The 19,814-nt window shown below is 34.7% G+C and overlaps 1 protein-coding gene across 1 annotated transcript in view; it reads right to left on the minus strand.

The window, feature by feature from the left end:
• Nucleotides 1–19,814, minus strand: part of KPNA3 (karyopherin subunit alpha 3) — an 88,348-nt gene that overhangs the window by 39,776 nt on the left and 28,758 nt on the right. Inside the window, exon 2 of the mRNA XM_079137671.1 lies at nt 6,306–6,350. Coding sequence (XP_078993797.1) covers nt 6,306–6,350 — 45 coding nt within the window. The remainder of the gene's footprint in view (nt 1–6,305; nt 6,351–19,814) is intronic.

Raw genomic sequence — 19,814 nt, forward strand, 5'->3', positions numbered from 1 at the left:
TGAACTTATTTCTCCTATCTATCTGACAATTCATATCTTTTAGCCATTTTCTCACCCCATGCTCCTAAAACCCTTGGTAACCACCATTCTACTATCTACTTCTATGTGTTCAACTTTTTTAGATTCCACGAATAAGTGAGATCATGGAGCATTTATCGTTCTGTGCCTGGCAAATTTCACTTAATAAACCAAATGCCCTCCAGATTGATCTATGTTGTTGAAAATAACAGGACTGCCTTCTTTTTAAATGGCTGAATTGTGCATATATACCACATTTTGTCCACTCATTCATCTATTGATGAATGCTTAGGTTGATCCCATTTTTTGCCAAATGAGAATAACGCTGCAATGAACATTAGTGTGCAGGTACCTCTTTGACACACTAACTTCATTTCCTTTGCTTTTTCCACTGGAAATGCATATTCTCAGCAGTGAGACTGCTGGATCATATGGTAGTTCTATTTTTTAATTTTTTTAAGGAACCTTCATTCTGTTTTCCATAAAGGCTGTACTTAATTTACATTATTAACCATGTGTAAGGTTTCCCTTTTCTCCATATCCTCAACCAACACTCAGGATCATTTTAATAGGTATGAGGTGGTATTTCATTGTAGTCTTGATTTCTCCAATGATTAGTGATAGTGAAAATTTTTTTATATACCTGTGGCCATTTGTATGCTTTTTGTTTAATTTTGGTTTTTATTTTCTTTTTAAAATATGTTTATCCAGGATCTTTGTCCAAATTTTGGTCAGGTAATTTGTTTTCTTGCTACTGAATTTGAGTTCTTTACATTTTAGATAATAACCCTTTATCAGATGCATGAATTGCAAATATTTCCTCCCATTTCATAGATTGTCTCTTCACTCTGTTAATTGCTTCCTTTGCTGTGCAGCTTTTTAGTCTGATGTAATCCCATCTACTTTTACTTTATTTCCTGTGTTTTTTGGGGTCACATCCAGGGAAAAACTGCCCAGACCAATGTCATGGAGCTCCTCCCTGGTATTTTCTTCTAGTAATGTCAAAGGTTCCAGCCTTTTGTTTAAATCTTTACCTCATTTTGAATTGGTTTTTGTATATTATATGAGGTAAAGGTCTAATTTCATTCTTCCACATATAGATATCCAGTTTTCCCAACAACATTTATTGAATAGACTGTCCTTTCCCCACTGTTGAAAACTGGCACCACTGTTGTAAATCAATTGACCGTGAACGTGTGGATTTATTTCTCAGCTCTCTATTCTGTTCCATTGGTCTACGTGCCTGTTTTTATGTCGCTACCGTGCTGCTTTGATTACTATACTTTTATAGTAGATTTTCAAAGAGTATGATGCCGCTGGCTTTGTTCTTTTGCTTAAGATTGCTGTGTTATATTCAGGGTCTTTGTGGTTTCATATGAATTTTAGAACTGACTTTCTGTTTCTGTGAAAAGGAAATGGAATAGATCACTTTGGGTAGCTGGAATATTTTAACAATATTAAATCTTCCAACCAATGAACAAAGGGTATCTTTCTATTTATCTGGCTCTAAAAGAAGGAGTGCCCTGTTTTACATTGGGCACAAATTCTCTAACCTATCACAGATGAAGAATTTTCTTCAATAAATAATTTAAGTATAATTTTTTTTAAAAAAAATTTTTCTTTATATAATTTTACTAGGGACTGAACCCAGGGGCATTTAACTATAGACCCACATCCCTGGCCTGTTTTTTATTTTTCATTTTGAGACAGGGTCTCACTAAGTTGTTGAGGCTGGTTTTGAACTTGTGATCCTCCTGCCTCAGTCTCCCAAGCCACTGGGATTATAGGCATACACCACTATGCCTGGCTAAAAGTACAAATTTCAAAAGATAATAATTCGATTTAATTCTTGGATAATAGCATTTATTGAGTGCCAATTACATACCTAAAACTTTACTAGGCATTCTGAAACATGCTAGGGGAGAAACTTGGGAATCATTTTTAGGGGTTAGATGAATTCTTTCACTACAGAAGTAATCTCACAGAATTGAAATCTAATAGAAAATGAAATATTCAAAGAAACTTCCCACAGGTGAAGTGAGTTACCAATCCTTAAATGGGTAGAGCTCATCAATGAAACTCTGGGAACTAGATCCTTCTTATTTTATTTTCAAGAATTTCAGTGTCAGCATATAATACTGATTCACTTCTCAATGGAGATAGGAAGACTGGGAACAGAGAGAGACACTGACCATAAAGAGTAAACTAACTGCTCTTGAAGGGTTCTCCACACCTCTTCAGAATCATATCAAAATCAATTAAGCTTTGTCTGAAGTCTAGGTTTTGTTTCAAGAATTCCCTTAAGTAGGGAATTCTGAAATGTGAAATAATGAACTGCTTGAGAACTCTTTAATTTCATTTTCAATTCTTCTACAAGAATTTTCAGGAATCTAATCATATTAATAGGAAAAGAAATAGTTATCCAGAAAAACACACACACTTCTAAGAAAATCAAGGTGAACATTTAGGAAGATGTACTCTATGAACTGCTCTGATGCTGAATGCCCTTAAACTCTCCATGCCCCACCAGATAGAGAACAAGGACTTTGGGTTACTTCCCTCAACTTCCCTCCCTTTCAGCAGGAAGCAATTTGGAGATGTTGTCATCCATTTTTCCATAGAAATGGAATGTAGAAATTAACAGTGGGGAAACGTAACAGTAGTCCACCTTATGGTTTAAATACAGCCCTTGCATCTGATTTTTTAAATGGACCCGGTTTCTTTCTCTTCCCTTCCCAGCTCCTCACCAATCTCTCCCCCTTTCTAATCTCAGGGGAAACAGGATTACCCTTCTTCCCACCCTAGGCAGATTTATCTGTCCTTGAGTATACATCCACCACAGGAATGAAGTAACCCAGATTTTGGGAATGGTACCAGATCTCAGAAATGACTACCTCCCAAATGAACAAGTGAATTACAACTCCCACAGAGAACACATGGAATGTAGCCTTTGAATCACCTCTTTAAAAGTCCCCTGTTCCGAGTGGGAGAAAATCTTTTCCACACACACACTTCAGACAGAGCACTCATCTCCAAAGTTTATAAAGAACTTAAAATCTTTACACCCCAAATACAAAGAAACCAATCAATAAATGGGCTAAGGAACTGGGCAGACACTTCACAGAAGAAGATCTACAAGTGATCAACAAATAAATGAAAAGGTGCTCATCATCCCTAGTTATTAGAGAAATGCAAATTAAAATCACCCTAAGATTTCATCTAACTCCAATTAGAATGGCTATTAACACAAACACAAGCAATAATAAGTGTTGGCATGGATGTGGGGGAAAAAGGCACACTCATACATTGCTGGTGGAATTGCAAATTGGTGCATCCACTCTGGAAAGCAGTGTGGAGACTCCTCAGAAAACTTGGAATGGAACCACAAGTTGACCCAGCTATCTCACTCCTCGGTTTATACTCAAAGGACTTAAATCAGCATACTACAGTGATGCAGCCACATCAATGTTCATAGCAGCTCAATTCATAATAGCTAGACTGTGGAACCAAGATGCCCTTGACAAACGGATAAAGAAACTGTGATATATATATATATATATATATACACACACACACACAGACACACACAGACACACACACACACACACAAAGGAATATTACTTGGCCATAAAGAAGAATAAAATTATAGCATTTGCTGGTAAATGAATGAAGTTGGAAAATATCATGCTAAGTGAAATAGGCCAAGCTCAAAAAACCAAAGGTTGAATGTTTTCTCTGATAAGTGGATGACGATTTATAATGAGGAGGCGTGGCAGGGGGTGGGGGGGAGACAAGAATGAAGGAACTTTGGATGGTGTAGAGGAAAAAGAGGTGGGAGGGGGTTGGGGACAGAAAGACAGTAGAATGAAACAGACAGTATTACCCTATGTATGTTTATGAGTACACGAATAGTGTGAATCTACATTGTGTACAACCATAGAAAAGAAAAGTTGTACCCCATTTGTGTACAATGAATCAAAATGCAGATTGTAAAACTAAAAAAATAAAATGTCCCCTGTTTCTGCTGACAGAATCACAGCCTCTGGGACAAGAGGCCCCTGTATTTCTCCTTTGCTAGGAAAGCAATAAACCTTTATCCTTTTTAAAAAAAAAAAAAAAAAAAGTACTCTAACAAGTGAGAATTTTAAATTCCACAAATTCTAACTTCTATAAACAGAAGGCAGTATAACTATAGAAGTAGGAGCAAATAAACAAATATAAATACCTTAGATTTATAAGCATATTAGAAAGGCTAAAAAGCTTAAAACAAAGGGAGGCTTCTGTAGATGCCAGAACTAATATCAAAGTTTTAATGCAAGCTTAGAAAATTAAGAGAAAGTAAAGATTTATATGGGGGCGGAAGGGACAAATGGTATAATGTTAACAGATGACAATAAATTAATGATTAATTCCAATTTTATTCCTACTGGCTCTGTTAAGGAGAATGATCTTCATTTAATGAATGAAAACCAGATGCAAAAGGATACATCATTCTACCTATATAAAGTTCAAAACAAGTGAAATAATCTAGGGCATTAGGAATGAGAATAATGGTTGACTTTGGGGTTGATGGTGCCTAGGAAGGGGTGTGTAGTACAGAGAGTGTTCTCTTTCTTAATCTAGGAGCTGGTAACATGTTCATTTTACAAAAATTCTTCAGCTAGCTGTACACTCAAGATGTGTAGCCTTTTTTGTGTATGTGTTTTATTTATCAATAAAATGTTAAAAAGAAGCTAAGTCCAAAGTGTTAAGACTGGCAAGGAGATCTTGATTCACCGAGCTAAGGCTTACTTAATTTCTCTGGTCCAAATGATCCAAGGATCTGAAAGATCTTGCAAATACGACTTTCAAAACACTGTTATGTCCATATAGGAATTAAGAAGTTAGCTGGGCAGAGCATAGTTGTGTACCCTTGTAATTCCAGTTACTAGGGAGGTTGAGGCAAGAGCATCCCAAGTTCAAGGTCGTCTTCAGCAAACTTTAGCAAAACCCTGTCTTAAAAAAAAAAAAAAATTTTTCCCCAAATAAAAACAAGGCTGGGGGTGTAGCATACTGGTAAAGCACCCCCCAGTTCAAGTCAGAGGATGGCAGGGAGTAGCAGGGGGTTATGCAGTGGAAGGGCAAGGGGGAGGAGAAGTTGTTAACAGGATATTGCAATCAGCACGTAATTTCAAATTAAATAAAAGTAAGTGGTAAGGGGTATAGAAGAATGGAATTCAGAAACTATATACTATACCAATGAGCAAAACATCAATGTTGGGCAAAACTTCAAAACTTGAGTATGTCAATATTTGGGGAAAAAAGCTAATTTTAATTTATTCTTCATATTTCAAGTTAAATGTTATTCAGACAAACTTCTTTGAATTTCCAGTTTTAATAAATCTCAGCCTATATTATGGTTTGCATCTGAAAAGTGTCCCAAAAGTTCTTGAGCTGAAGGCTTGGTCCCCAATGTAACAGTGTTCAGAGGTGAAGCCTTTGGGAGGTGACTAAATTATGAGGGTTCTAACCTCATCAATGGATTAATCTGGCAAACAGAACTCTTCCTTTGTAAAGGTTTATAGATTTGAAAGGCTCTAGAGAGTCTGAAAGGGTGTATTCTTTCACAATCAAGACATTCCTATTATTTAAAACTGAAAAGTTCAAAGATGGTAATTTAATATAAGAAGGAGTTTTAGAAGTGAATTAGATCAGGACAAGAATCTAATCTAAGATTAACACCAGGGTCTGAAATAAATTTCAAATCTATTCTTAGAAAGTACATGTATCTAGAGGGAATTCATTATGTGTATCTTCTTGAATGGCAATTTAAATGTTTGCTTTAAATAAAATGGGTTTGCAAGAAAACACAATTTAATGGCAGTAACTCTTAAAATAATGTAATACAATATTTTAACAGCAGTTGCATTTGATTGGCAAGATGTAAGGTTTTTCCTACATCTATTTTTCTAAAATATCTCCAACAAGCATGTGTAACTTTTACACAGGAAAGGGGAGAGGAATCCTACCTAGCATACAGCCCACGGAAAGAGGATATAAAGGAAAAAGTATCCAACTTCATCAGATCTTTGGAAATTTCAATGATGATAAAGTACTACCCACAGTACCTAGGATACTTAATGGATGATACTATGAGTATATACCATTATAAACTAATGATGTATTTTTATGCTGTGTGTTTTAGGGATGACTATTAATTTGCCACAGTATTTTCATTCAAGTTATACAGAATTTTAACATCAGAAAAGTCCTTTAACTTGTTTTCTTAAAATGTATATCACTCTTACCTTACGCAGTTCAACTGTCACTTCATTTCTGTGTCTTCGCATTGTCTAAAAAAGAAAAATAAAGATTACTTAGGTAGCAAAACATTGATATTGCTAGTATGGTCTCAGGTATTTGAGACTTCAATTTAATCTTAAGAATTAAGAACTAATCATTTTCAGATTTTAAAAGATGAACTAAAATATAAAAAGCCAAAACTCAGTTTTACTCAATATGTGTTCTTGAATTCTGCGTAAGATGGAAGGTGGTGGCTTGGTAGCTAGTATCCATTCTCTTATTCTAACTGCACGAAGTTTTTTTTTTTGGGAGAACTATCTTCTCCCCAGTGTGTACTATCTTCATAAAACCTCAAGTGCCTTACTTTCTCCTAAATCAGGACCCAAAACACCAACAAAACTCCCCTGTAACTCTGAGTCCTAAACAAAGTAGAAAGGGAGATAAAAAGGGTCATTAAATTCCAAAGAATTTGGACCTGGTCGTGAGTAAATAATGCCTATATTCTTGGCTTTCTCTATTCCCCAATTCTCATTCTATGTGATGTCTCATGTTCTTCCAACAAATGATGATTACTTAAGTCAGTCAGAACTGGTTTTTGATGACTGCAACCAATGAATTCTATTGTCCCCCTACCTCTCATTCCCACAGCCAGTGCTGGTCAATTCTATCTCTTAACTATTCATGCTTTTAAAAAATAATTCATTGCCCTAATCTTAAAAACACATGAAAATGAAAATAAGTTTCAGACAAATATTTTATACCCAAAGTTCATGAAGATGTATCCTTCCAAGTTTATTAAAAGCCTCTATCTTGTATGTCTTAACAGAAACCACTGAAATTATATATCCCCTCTTTGATATACTAGATTCTTTCATTTTACATATTAAGTATGACCACATCCTTAAACTTCTAGAATAAAGACTATATGATCACAGTCTGTTAATCTTTTTATTATACTGCCAGATTCAGTTTGCCACAATTTAATTTTCCAATCAAAGCCAAAGACTGGAAGAACTGATTTTTAAAATGATCTAACTACATACCACTTACAAGTGATTCCTCTTCAGATTTAAAGACAAAAATATATTGAAACTGATTTTTGACAGGTTCTAAGACCAAAAATTAAATGCAAAATAAACCCAAAACATGAAGGAAGTAATAAAGAACAGAAATTGATGGAACTGAAAACAGGAAAGGGAAAAAAATAATGAAACAAAAATCTGTTTCCCTGGAAAAAAAAAATCAGTAAAACTGACACAAGACAAAATGAAACAAAGAGAGGACATAAATTTACCAGTGTTGGAAGGCAAAAAGGTGATATGACTACAGGTCTTAGAGACATCAAAAAGACAATAAGGGAATCTGCAAACAACTCTACACACATATACTTGACAATTTAAATGAAATGGATCCATCCTTCAGAACAACAAACTACTACAGCTCACACAATGAATAACACTATAATTAATACAGAAATTAAATCTGTAATTTAAAAATTTTCCTTCCAGGTTGAGATGGTTTAAGTGAATAATTTTTCCAAATGTCTGAAAAAGACCTAACATCAATTCTACACATCTCTTCAAAAACCTGTTATGAAGCTAGCATTACCCTAATAATAAAATCAAAGAATTCAATTGCATTAAAAAAAAAAGCACAGAACAATATTTCTCATGAACATATATGCAAAAATCTTTAGCAAAATATTACCAAATAGAATTCAATATACAGTAGTTCTCCTTTATCTATGGTTTTGCTTTCCAAGACTTTAGCCACAGTCAATGCCAGTCCCAAAATACAAAATGAAAAATTCCAAAAATAAACAGCTCATAAATTTTAAACTGTGCACCATTCTCAGTAGCATGATAAAATCTCCTGCAGTTCCATCCAGGATGTGAATCATCCCTTTGCCCAATGTTTTCATGCTGTGTACACTACCCACCTGTTAATCACTTAGCACCATCTTGGTTATTGGATCAACTGTTGTGGCATTACAATGCTTGTGTTAAAAAATAAATAAAAATAAAAAATAAACATTTGTGTTCAAGTAATCCCTACACAGTAGCCTAATTCTATGTCACAATGTCTATGTAATTCGCCTCACTTTGTCTTATCATATAAGCACTGTATCATCTCACATTATCATAAGGATAATTTTGGAATAAAATATTTTGAGAGACACCAAATCATACAGTTTTATTACAGTATATTGTAATAAAATGACTTGTATCATTTTATTGTTAATCTCTTACTAAGCTTAATTTATAATTTGGACTTCATGACAGATTTGTATGTACTGGGAAAAAACTGTGTGTGTGTGTGTAGACTGCTATTAGCTACAGTTTCAGGCACTCAGTAGAGTTCTTGGATTATATTCCCTACAGATAAGGGGGAACTACTGCACTAAAAGTATTATACATCATGACCAACTGAACTTTATTACACAGATGCATAGCTGGTTTGAGAATGAATCAATGTAAACCATAATAAACTAAAGCAGAAAAATCAATGATCACATTAGCCAATGCAGAAAAGGCATTTGACAAAAAATTCTACCATTCATAATAAAAACACTCAGAAAAATGACAACAGAGAGGAACTTCCTCAACTCAGAAAAAGAACTACAAAAAACCTATTGTTAATATCTTACTTAGTGGGCACAAGTCTGAAAATGTTCCTCCTAAGGCTGAGAACAAGACAAGTCCCTCTTACTGCTCTTATTCAATATAGTGCTGAGAGTTCTTACCAGTATACTAGCAGTGAACACAAGATTGAAAGTAAAAATACAATCTAAAAACAAAACAAAACAAAAAAACCACTTTTAACCTTTCAACAGATTTACAAATCCACAATTACACAAACTGCTGTTTATTGGGGACTAATAGACAGAAGCACGTCAGAGCAAGATAAGTAGTTCCCTACATTCAAAAGCAGAAGCAGGAAAAAGTTTGGCAAAGGCGCACTGCAGCCAACGAGTACGTATCTGGCCTTCCTCTAAAACTACTCACAGTACAATTAACAATAGCTAAGTTATGGAACCAGCCTAGGTGCCTAACAACAGACAAATGGATAGAGAAATCTGGTATATGTATACAATGAAGTGTTACTCAGCAGAAGAATAAAATTATGTCATCTGTCAGTACAGATGGAACTGGAGAACATCATGCTAAATTAAATAAGTCAGATTCAAAGTCAAGGGTAAAATGTGTGGACTCATATGCAGAAGCTAGAGAGAATAAGGAATTAAAAAAAGGGGAATGGTTTCATGCAAACGGAAGGGAGTGGAATAAAGGAAGGGGAATAAAGGAGCTAGAGGAGGAATGGGAAAGGGGAGAAACTGCAGAATGAAAATAACCATATTATGCTACTGTGTTCATGTATGAAGACAACAAAATGAACTCCACTTTTATGTGTAACTATAACGCATTAATTTAAAAAAAATGGAAGACAGAGAGGAAGGAGATCAGGGAAAGGGGGAGTGAAGGGAAAGGGGAAGTACTGGGCACTGAAATGGAGTAAATTATATTTTATGCATTTATGAATATGTCAAAATGATCCCTACTATTAACTATATAACTATAACGCACTAATAAAAAGTTTTTTTAAAAACTTAAAATGTCTAACTTCAGTTAACAAACAGTCCAAGAATCAGTGACCAGCATAATGTGCTTACCTAACTATCTTAACAATTTCATCTTATAAGGCCTGGGATGCAGGGTTAACTGGCACGCAAAAGGCAGTTACAACCAAGATGGCTGTAGTCATGTCACACTGAATCCCTATTATCCAAAAAAAAAAAAAAAAAAAAAAATATATATATATATATATGACTTGTATTTAGCACACTACACAACTTTGATGAAAAAATTCAATGACTATCTAAACACTGGAAAGACAATGTATTCATGAACTAGTAGACATTATAAAGATGTTGATTCTCCCCCACTGATACAAAGGTTTTAATGCAATTCCTATTCAAATCCCAAAAATCTTTTATAGATACAGAAAAGATTATTCCAAAATTTATACGGAAAGGCAAAGTTATTAGAATAGCTAAAACAATTCTGAAAAAGAATAAAGTGGGAACAATCAGCCTAGGCAATTTCAAGAGTTACCAAATAGTCAAAATACCAAACATTATGTAATATTGGTGGAGGGACATACACATTGGTCAATGGAACAGAACAAACAACCCAAAATAGATCCACAAAATTATGCCAAACTGTTTTTATAAAAGCATTTAAACGAACACTAGTGGCCTTTTCAACAAAGGGTGCTAGACCAGGTAGAAATTTACAGACAAAACATGAACCTTGACTTAAGCATCACATCTTAGTAAAAAATATTAACCCACAATGGATCACATGAGTAAGAAACCATATAAGTTACAGGAAAATAAAACAAAACAGGAGATAAATCTTTTAAGATGTGACTTGACCAAAAAGTTTGATTCATAAAGAAAGCTGGAAAACTGGACCTCACTAAAATTAAATCATTTTGTTCTGAAGAAGTCCATGTGAAGAAGATAAAAAAAGATGGGAACTGAAAAAAAATATTTGCAATCCACATATCCAATTAAAGGATAGTACCTAGAACCTATAAAGAACTCTTAAAACTCAACAGTTAGGGGCTAGGAATATAGCTCAACTGGTAGAGTGCTTGCCTTGAATGCACAAGGCCCTGGGTTCAATCCCACCACACCAAAACCAAAAGCAAAACAAAACAAAAAAACTCTACAGTTAAATAAACAACCAACTGAATTAGCAAAATGAGCAAAAGAAATGCAGTTATTTCATCGAAGAGGATATGTAAAGGGACAAATGAGCACATGAAAAAAATGTTCAATATCATTAGCCATTAGGGAAATGCAAATTAAAATCATAATGAGATACTACACATCTAGAATAAAAACTAATGACAACATAAATGCTGGCAAGGATGAAGATGTTTCATATTACTAATGGGACTAGAACACTAAACTAGTAAAAAAGAATAACAATTTGAAAAAGAGTTTGGTCATTTCTTATTTAAAAAAAAAAAAAAAACTTGCAACTACCATAGGACTCAGCAACTGCACTTCTAGGCATTTATCCCAGGGGAGCGAAAATTATATTCAAAAGAAACCTGAACACAAACCTTTACAACAGCTTCATTATTATTAGTCAAAACCTGGAAACAATCCAGATATCCTTCACAATTTAAGCAAACTCTGGATCTTCTATACTACGGAGTATTATTCAGTCATAAATAACAAAGTGCATGGAAAAAGAAATGCTGAGATTAAAAGATCATAGATAAATGCTACAATTTGGATAAGTGTTCCCGAAGGCTCTTGTGTTTAAAGATTTGGCCCCTAGCCCATGGTGCTATTAGGTACTGGAATCTTTAAGATGTGAACCTATAAGGTAAGAACTGTTAAGGGGGAAGTTATAAAAGGTAAATAAGTGAAAAGAAAAGTTGGAGGGTAAATACCTACTTCACACTAGGAACTGGAGAAATAAACCTTAAGATTTCTCATTTAGCCAGAACCTCAAGATGGCCAAAATGGACTGTTCCTGAACAGAAGCAAATGTACATGTTTATTACAGAAAAGCAGTTCCAATTAGACTCTTGGCATTAAGTACCAGTCACCAAATACACAAGAAAATAAACCAGCTTAAACAGAATCATAATCATAAGTTAAAGTGAATGGCAACAACCAAAAAAAAAAAAAAAAAAAAATTAAAAAAATTAAAAATGGGAGCATCCCTTTTGGAGTTAGGATACTGGAATTAACTTACAAAAAATGCAAAAAAAAAAAAAAACACTATAGCAAATATTCGAGGTCTATAAAAATGGAATTTAAAATATCAGTGAGTCAGAAGAAATTACCAGTAGCCTTTAAAAATAAAAGAACCACACAAAACTGATATGAAATCTGCTGAAATAAAGAAATAAAAACAAAATTAAGAACTTAAAAAGGTTTTAAAGTAGATCTGATGTGCTTTAAGGAGATTCTGTGAACTCCAAAGAAGAAAGAAATCAACAATCATGAAATATAAGAGGCATAATGATGATAAACAAGAAGAGAAACAGAATAAAATAAGCTACAAAACAATGTTTAAAATCCAGAAAGATAAAGATATTGGACAGAAGCAACATCTGAAGAGATAACCACTAAGAATTTTCCAGGACCCACGAAAAACAATAAACCACAGATTCAAAAAGGGCAACGAACTTCAAGCAGTAAAATAAAAGTAAATGCACACCTGGATGCATCACAGTAAAACTGCAGAACACAAAAGACAAAAAGAAATTCTAAAAGGAGACAGAGAAAAAGACAGATTGTCTTCAAAGAGCAACAGACTCAAACTTTTTAAAAATTCTCTAATTTTATTTGCTTACAAATGGTTCTATTTTACTGGTCTATAATCTTATTAACAAATAATAAAGTACACAGTTTTAAATTTTTGATTATTGTATCCCCATTTTTTTTTTTTCTTCCTACAGTTTTTCAGTCTTAGAAACAATTTCAGAATTACTTTAGATATACAGTAACAAGCAGCCTGTCCTGAGCTATTCCATTCTGGGTAGCAATATTAAGGTAGGATGGCTTACCATCTTGTTTGTGTAAGATAACAATCACCATCTGCCCAGTACAACCATAAGGCACAAACTGATAAGTCATCTGTTTGTGCAAACAAAAAATTACCACCCCTGAGGTTACTGGACACAGTAGACCAACAATGCAACTATATTGTCCCAGATATAAGAGGAGAGACACCTCAGACTATAGCGTGGGACAACGACCTGTCCTTCCTGTGTCATAGGCCCCTCAGGTGTACTCTTCAAGTCCTCTCTGCCTAGGAGATTGCCAGGTGACAGACTATCTACTGTCCCCAGACTCATTTGGCAAGATCCTCTCTGCCTTCTGGACCCTTCCCTTTGACATTTCTGCAATTGGTTTGTTAGAACAATACCTGACTACCTGTAATGACTCTTGGCACTGACTTTTGGCATTCTCTTTACTCTTTTTTCAGTAACATAAAATATTACATTCACATTCACATGTATAGTGTATAAAATTACATGAAGTGTGCTGTGTGATTTGAGTGCTACAAATATAGCAATTAAGACTAGAATGGAACAAAGAACTTCTGATTATTATGGTCATGACTCCAAGGAAAACCAGGAGTACTCAGTGAAATAAAGGCAATGAAACTGATGTACTTTATGAATCCATTAACATTCAATAAATCCTGACATTGTGGAAGGACACAAGCAAGACAGTCTGTATAATATTAGTACAACATACTCACAAGGTCCTGGGTTCTGCATTTGTATAATTAACAAAAACTTCACCTTTTTAAAGACCCAGGATCTTCTCAGAATCTGATGAAAGTCACTTTAAAAATAGACCATGTGGGGCTAGGGCTGTGGCTTAGTGGTAGAGCACCTGCCTAGCATGTGTGAAGCACTGGATTCGATTCTCAGCACCAAACATTATTAAATGAATAAAATAAAGGTCTACCAACATCTAAAAAATTCTTTTTAAAAAAACAGACCATATTGTTGGCATGCAATCTCAGGTGATTCTGGGTCCATAAAAAGCCTCTGTCAACCACAGGCTAAGAATCTCTATAATGAAAAAATAAATCAATAATTTCAAAAGTACAGAAAGAGGGGCTGGGGAGGATAGCTCAGTTGGTAGAGTGCTTGTCTTGCAAGCACAAGGCCCTGGGTTCGATCCCTAGCACCGCAAGAAAAAAAAAAAAAAAAAAAAAGGACAAAGAAAACATCCTGGGGTGATGTTTCTGGATCATAGTGATTGTAAAACTATAAATTTGCAAAAAATCCAACTGTACACTATCAGTGAACTATACAGAATATAAAGTATACCTTAATAAGCCTATGAAAGAAAAACTCTCTGCAATACATATATTTAAACAATACTTGTTTTTTGGACCACCAACAGTTTTTCTGAGCATACTAACTGAAGCAAGCACATAAATTTTACTTGAGAAGAGAAGGTAGGAGACAAAACCATTTTGGGAATTCATTTGGGTTTCTAAGACTACACAAGGATACAAGATTGCCCTCTCAAGTAATGACACAAGAGCTGGTGATTCAACTAAGTGGTGCAGAACTCCCTGGCATGTGCGAGGTCCTGGGTTCTATCCCCCAGCACTGTCAAAAAACAAAGTATGGGCTGAGGATGTAGTTCAGGGTTAGAGTGCTTGCTTGGAATGTTCAGGGTCCTGGGTCAACTCCTAGCACAAAAACAAACCAAAAAACAAAGGAAGAAAGGAGTGAAACAGACAAAAAGCCTAGAGGACACTGTACTGATACCCTTAAGATTGTCATCAATTGAGTATTCATGTTTTGGGGTATTCATGACCCAGCTAAGCCAAAAGAGGTGAAAATGTCTTCAATATGCTGAGAGAACTACTAACTTTGGACTTAGAATTCTAATAAAAAAAGAACGATAGAATTAAAATGGTACCACTCCACAGTTGTTAGTAAAGTAATGGTTCTAGGCAATGGATCATCATGGTCGCTAACACCACAAAAAGAAATAATTCTGATATTATGTACCGCATACTGGAAGTGTTATAGCACCCAAAAAGTAAAATGTGAACCCACAAAATGAGATAAAAGATTTATGTATCATGTATCTCATGAGAGACTTTTAACTAGAATACATAATGGACCCTAACAACTCATTAAAAGGATGTGAGGAAGCTGAAATCCTCAGATGCTGCTGGTGGGACTGGTATAGATACTTTTGGAAAACAATCTGGCAGTTCTTACCAAATTCCACCCTTAAGGATATATTTACAAGACATAAAAACCTGTATCTGTACAAACACACACACAAATGGTCACAGCAACACTATTCACAATAGCCAAAAGGTGAAAACTACCCAAATGTCCATCAGTTGACGAATGGACCCATACAATATGGTATACCCAACGTAAAACGTTTAGCAAAAAAAAAAAAAAAAAAAATTGCTCACATATACTAGTAACATGCAAGAACTTTGAATACATGCTATGTGGAAAAAAGCCAGTCACAACTGATCACGTATTACATGATTCCAACACTGTGAATATTCAGAATAGGAAAATCTTACAGAGACAGAAAGATTGCTTCCTTAGATCTATGGGAGGAGGAGAATATTGGGAGGATGAGGAAATGGCAAATGAACACTAAATAACATTTCTTTCAGTGGTGGTGAAAATATTCTAAAATTGATTGTGGTAATGGTTCTGCATTTTCACAAATAAAATAAAAACATTCTGTTATATTCTTTAAATGAATGAATTGCAAGTTATAAGAATTATATCTCAATAAGTGAATAAATAAATCAGAACAGGCTTTCTACATCTAGCAACCAATTTTTAGGAAACATGGGAACAAAGAACATGCTAAACAACACTGGCATGACAATTAGCAAAATCTATTACAACTCTATTTCTCTAACTACAAAAGCAACGAGGCCAAAAAGGGAACAGGCAGTTTGAGAAACAAAGAAGAAATCTACAGGTGAACAGAAGTTTAAGAGACATATCAATTAGTCGCAACAAATAGATCTTATTTGGCAACTGATTCAAACAAAATCTAATGGGTTTTATATATGATTCAAGCTTTACAGATAGAAGACAACTGGGGAAATGTGAACACCGGACATTTAATGGAGTTACTACTGTTAATTTTATTTATCTGTAATAAAAAATAAAATCCTAACTTTTAAGGATATATAACAAATATATATATATAGAGAGAGAGAGAGAGCGAGCTAAAAAAAAGTAGAAAATAAATTCACCAAACAAACCTAAACCCAAACACATAGATACTTGATATGACAAGAGATGGCATTGCAAACCACTGGGAAAAAGCCCAGTCAGTAAATGGTACTATGCCAATTACTCAAGATGGGAAGAAAAAGAAACTGCAGGCTAGTGTACTACCATAAAGAAAAATCAATTCTAGAGGGACTGAAGACTTGGAAAGCAACACTTTAAATTTTTAAAGTAAAATATCTTTATGATCCCTGAATGAAGAAAGATTTCTGAAGTAGAAAACAAAAAGTAAAAACAAGAGTAATTCCATCAAAATTAAGCTATTCTTTCAGATTCCACATAGGCAATCCAAACTGGGAAGATACTTAAAGTTCTCTTACACATCAATAATAAAAAGACAACAGAAAAAATATGTAGAAAGACAAAAAAAAAAAAAAAAAGACATTTTTTTAATCTTAAAACTATAGCCAACATAAAAAGGTGGTCAACCTAATTAGGAAAATGCATATTATGATCACAATGAGATACCATTTTGCATTTACTAGGTTACCAAAATTAGTAAGTACATCACCATCTCATAAAGATGTAGAACAACTGGTAAACTGTCAACTAGTATAACCACTTTTGGGAAACAATTTGGGAAAATCCAGTGAAAAAGAAAAATACCCAAAAGACATCACCAGTTCTACTCCAAGGTATAAACCCTAAAGGAATTCTTGCATACATGTGCCATGAGATACACAAGCAGTTTCTTGGCATCCCTGGTCTGTAATAGCAAAAAATTCTTTAAGAATAATAAAAGCATCCCAAATGTTCATTAAAAGAATGAAGTGTCAAGATACAATCCAGAAATAGGTTTGGTGAACAAACTACGTTTTTTTTTTTTTTTTAAATCATTTTGATATTTTTATAAAACTAGCAAGCAAAATTAATGCTATAGAAATTTCAGGATGCAAACATATGGTAAATCTAGAGAAGGAAAGCGACAATTTACACAAATTTGTGATAGTAGGTAAATTCTGGAAGGAAAAACAGGGATAGGATCAGAAAGGTAAACACAGCTTCACAGGGTACTGGTGATGCTCTAGGTCTTAAATAAGATATTGGATTGTTGGATATTTATTATTGCTTCAAAACTTAATTTTTTAGTATAAAATATTACTTTTTGAATGTTTAACAGAAAGAAAATAATGTTGATGTATCGACATGCATTTTGTGCTTACAACAGCTGTGATGATTCACTGACATTTTGCTTCTATTTCACTTGTGCCTAGTAACATCAACTATAACCTGCAACCATGCAGAGTAAAAAATAAGGGTAAAAATTCTTCACCTGAATTCAATTCAGAGTGTGACCCCTGAAACACTTGACAATCTTAACACCTTCAAGTATCTTAATTCAAAATCTCATTCACCTTCCCGTATTGTACTTTGGGTTAACTGTTCTCAAATTTTAGCCTGGATCAGAATTGCATGGCTTGTTAAAACAAACTTTTGGGATCCATTCCCAAAAATTCTCAAGCAATAGATCTGTGACAAGGTAAAAATTTCTGTTTGTAACAAGATCTCAGATGATGATGTTGATGCTATTAGTTCAGGAACCACACACTTAGGACACTGGTCTAATTAACACACAAATATATAGTAACACAATCACCACCAAATCAGAAAGCATCAAAATCCTACTGAACAGTTTTCTTTTAAGGTAATTAAAACAATGTAAATTATTTAGCACACATAGAACCCATATGATGGACAAATTACATTAATGCACTCTCCCATGATGACATAACAAAGTAGTCAGAAACATCAGCTGTGGAGTCAGCTTGAGATTTAATCCTTGCTCCCGACATGCAAATTTCATGATATTCTGGGAATGTTAGTCTCTCTCTTTCTCTCTCCTCTTTTTTTTTTTTTTTTTTTTTTTGGTTGTAGATGGACACAATGCCTTTATTTTGTTTATTTTTATGTGGTGCTGAAGATGAAACCAGTGCCTCACAAGTGCTAGGCAAGTGCCCTACCATTGAGCCACAACAGCAGCCCATTGTGGGCCACTTTGAAGACAATATCTCACCTCACAGGGTTCCTGAGATCAAGGAATCCAGTCATATTTAGTGTTTTTAACAAGGGCAGTGCCTGGCACACAGACAACCTCCAATACATGTTAACTATCCTCATCACTGTTAATTAACACAACTCATACTCCTGTACTCCACTTGTGTCAGGGTCGATGTCTCATTGACCTCTATATAGCTTCTACCCAAGTAGAAAAGGTTTATAACCACCTTTCCCTATTCTCATTTCTGTCACCACTCACTGAAGACTCTTGTCAAATGGCTGTTTTCCTCTCCCATCCAAATCCTGACAATACCTATGATGTCTTCAACAAACCTCCAAACAGTTCAGTTTAAGAGGCTGGCCAGGCACAGACTGATGCTCTTTCCCCTACTTCTCACCCCATTCAGTTTGTTTCACTATGACTCAAGATTCTATGGTAATCCTACAGGGGGCTGGGGAGATAGCTCAGTCGGTAGAGTGCTTGCCTTGTAAGCACAAGACCCTGGGTTCGATCCCCAGCACCAAAAAAAAAAAAAAAAAAAAAAAACCACAACTGAACCAGCTACAAATCCATCACTCCAAATAGTATAAATTTTGAATGTTTTACATTTCTTTCAAAAACTATAAAACATAGCCCCCTCTACTTCTACTTTGTTGTCCTGGTAAAATATTAACGCTGGGTTGCTTTAATTCTCACTCCAAAATCTGTGGTTAAGTGCAGCAACCCAAAAAGAAATTAAATTACTCAACCTCCACTCTAGATCTCTAACCTCAATTAAGTTCTCAATGTTTTTTGTTTAGAAATCTTTCTAGGCTTCCCTGGTTAGAACTTGCACAAAAAAAGCTACTGTTCTCAAGCCCCCTTTTCCATATCCTCCTTCCCTTCAACAGAAGACCAGTCCTCCTATTTCCTAAGAAAAGAGAAATCATCACAAAGTAACAACTACTTAACATTCTATCAGGTACATCCAAATCTTCTCAATATCACACTAAACCTGTATCCTCAAACATCCTTATCTCCTTTCCTTTATCCAAAAGACAGTTCAAGAGGTGGCTGTTTGTGCTGACTCATTCTCATTATCACCTTGCTTTATCAATTATCTCCTCTCCAATTCTTCATCCTTTATTTCCTATCATCATGAACATATCCACTCTCTTTCTTCTTCAACCTACATTTTCTTCTGACCACAGTCCTCCTTAGTCAACTTTTTTTTTTTTTAAAAAGAGCAGTCTGCACTGTATTCACTTCTTCACTTCCATTCATTTAGCCCATTCCATCCAAAAGTCCACCAATATGATATTGGCCAACTGCAACCTTCCGCTAATGAAACACAATCCTTACTTAGTAGGTCACATCTCTGTAAGAGAATTCTGTTCAAACCACTCGTTCATTCTCATCTTCCTGATCATAATTCTACACTCCTGGTTTTCTTCCCCGTTCCCCTTTATTCATCCATGTTTTTCTTCCCTAGGTTCTGTCTATAACCCACAGGCCCATTCACTTATGAATTCTAAGTTATCATACATATTTCCATGGCTTCAATTATCAAGTACTTCCTAATACCTCTAGGTCATCTGGATGTTTCCTGATGAATTCTGAATGTGCAGTAATGTATAACTTTTCAATGAAGTTATAAACAGAAAATATATATCAAGAAACATCTAGTTAATCTTTA

Source organism: Sciurus vulgaris (genome assembly GCF_902686455.1).
Source record: "Sciurus vulgaris genome assembly, chromosome: 4".
Taxonomy (NCBI): Eukaryota; Metazoa; Chordata; class Mammalia; order Rodentia; family Sciuridae; genus Sciurus; species Sciurus vulgaris.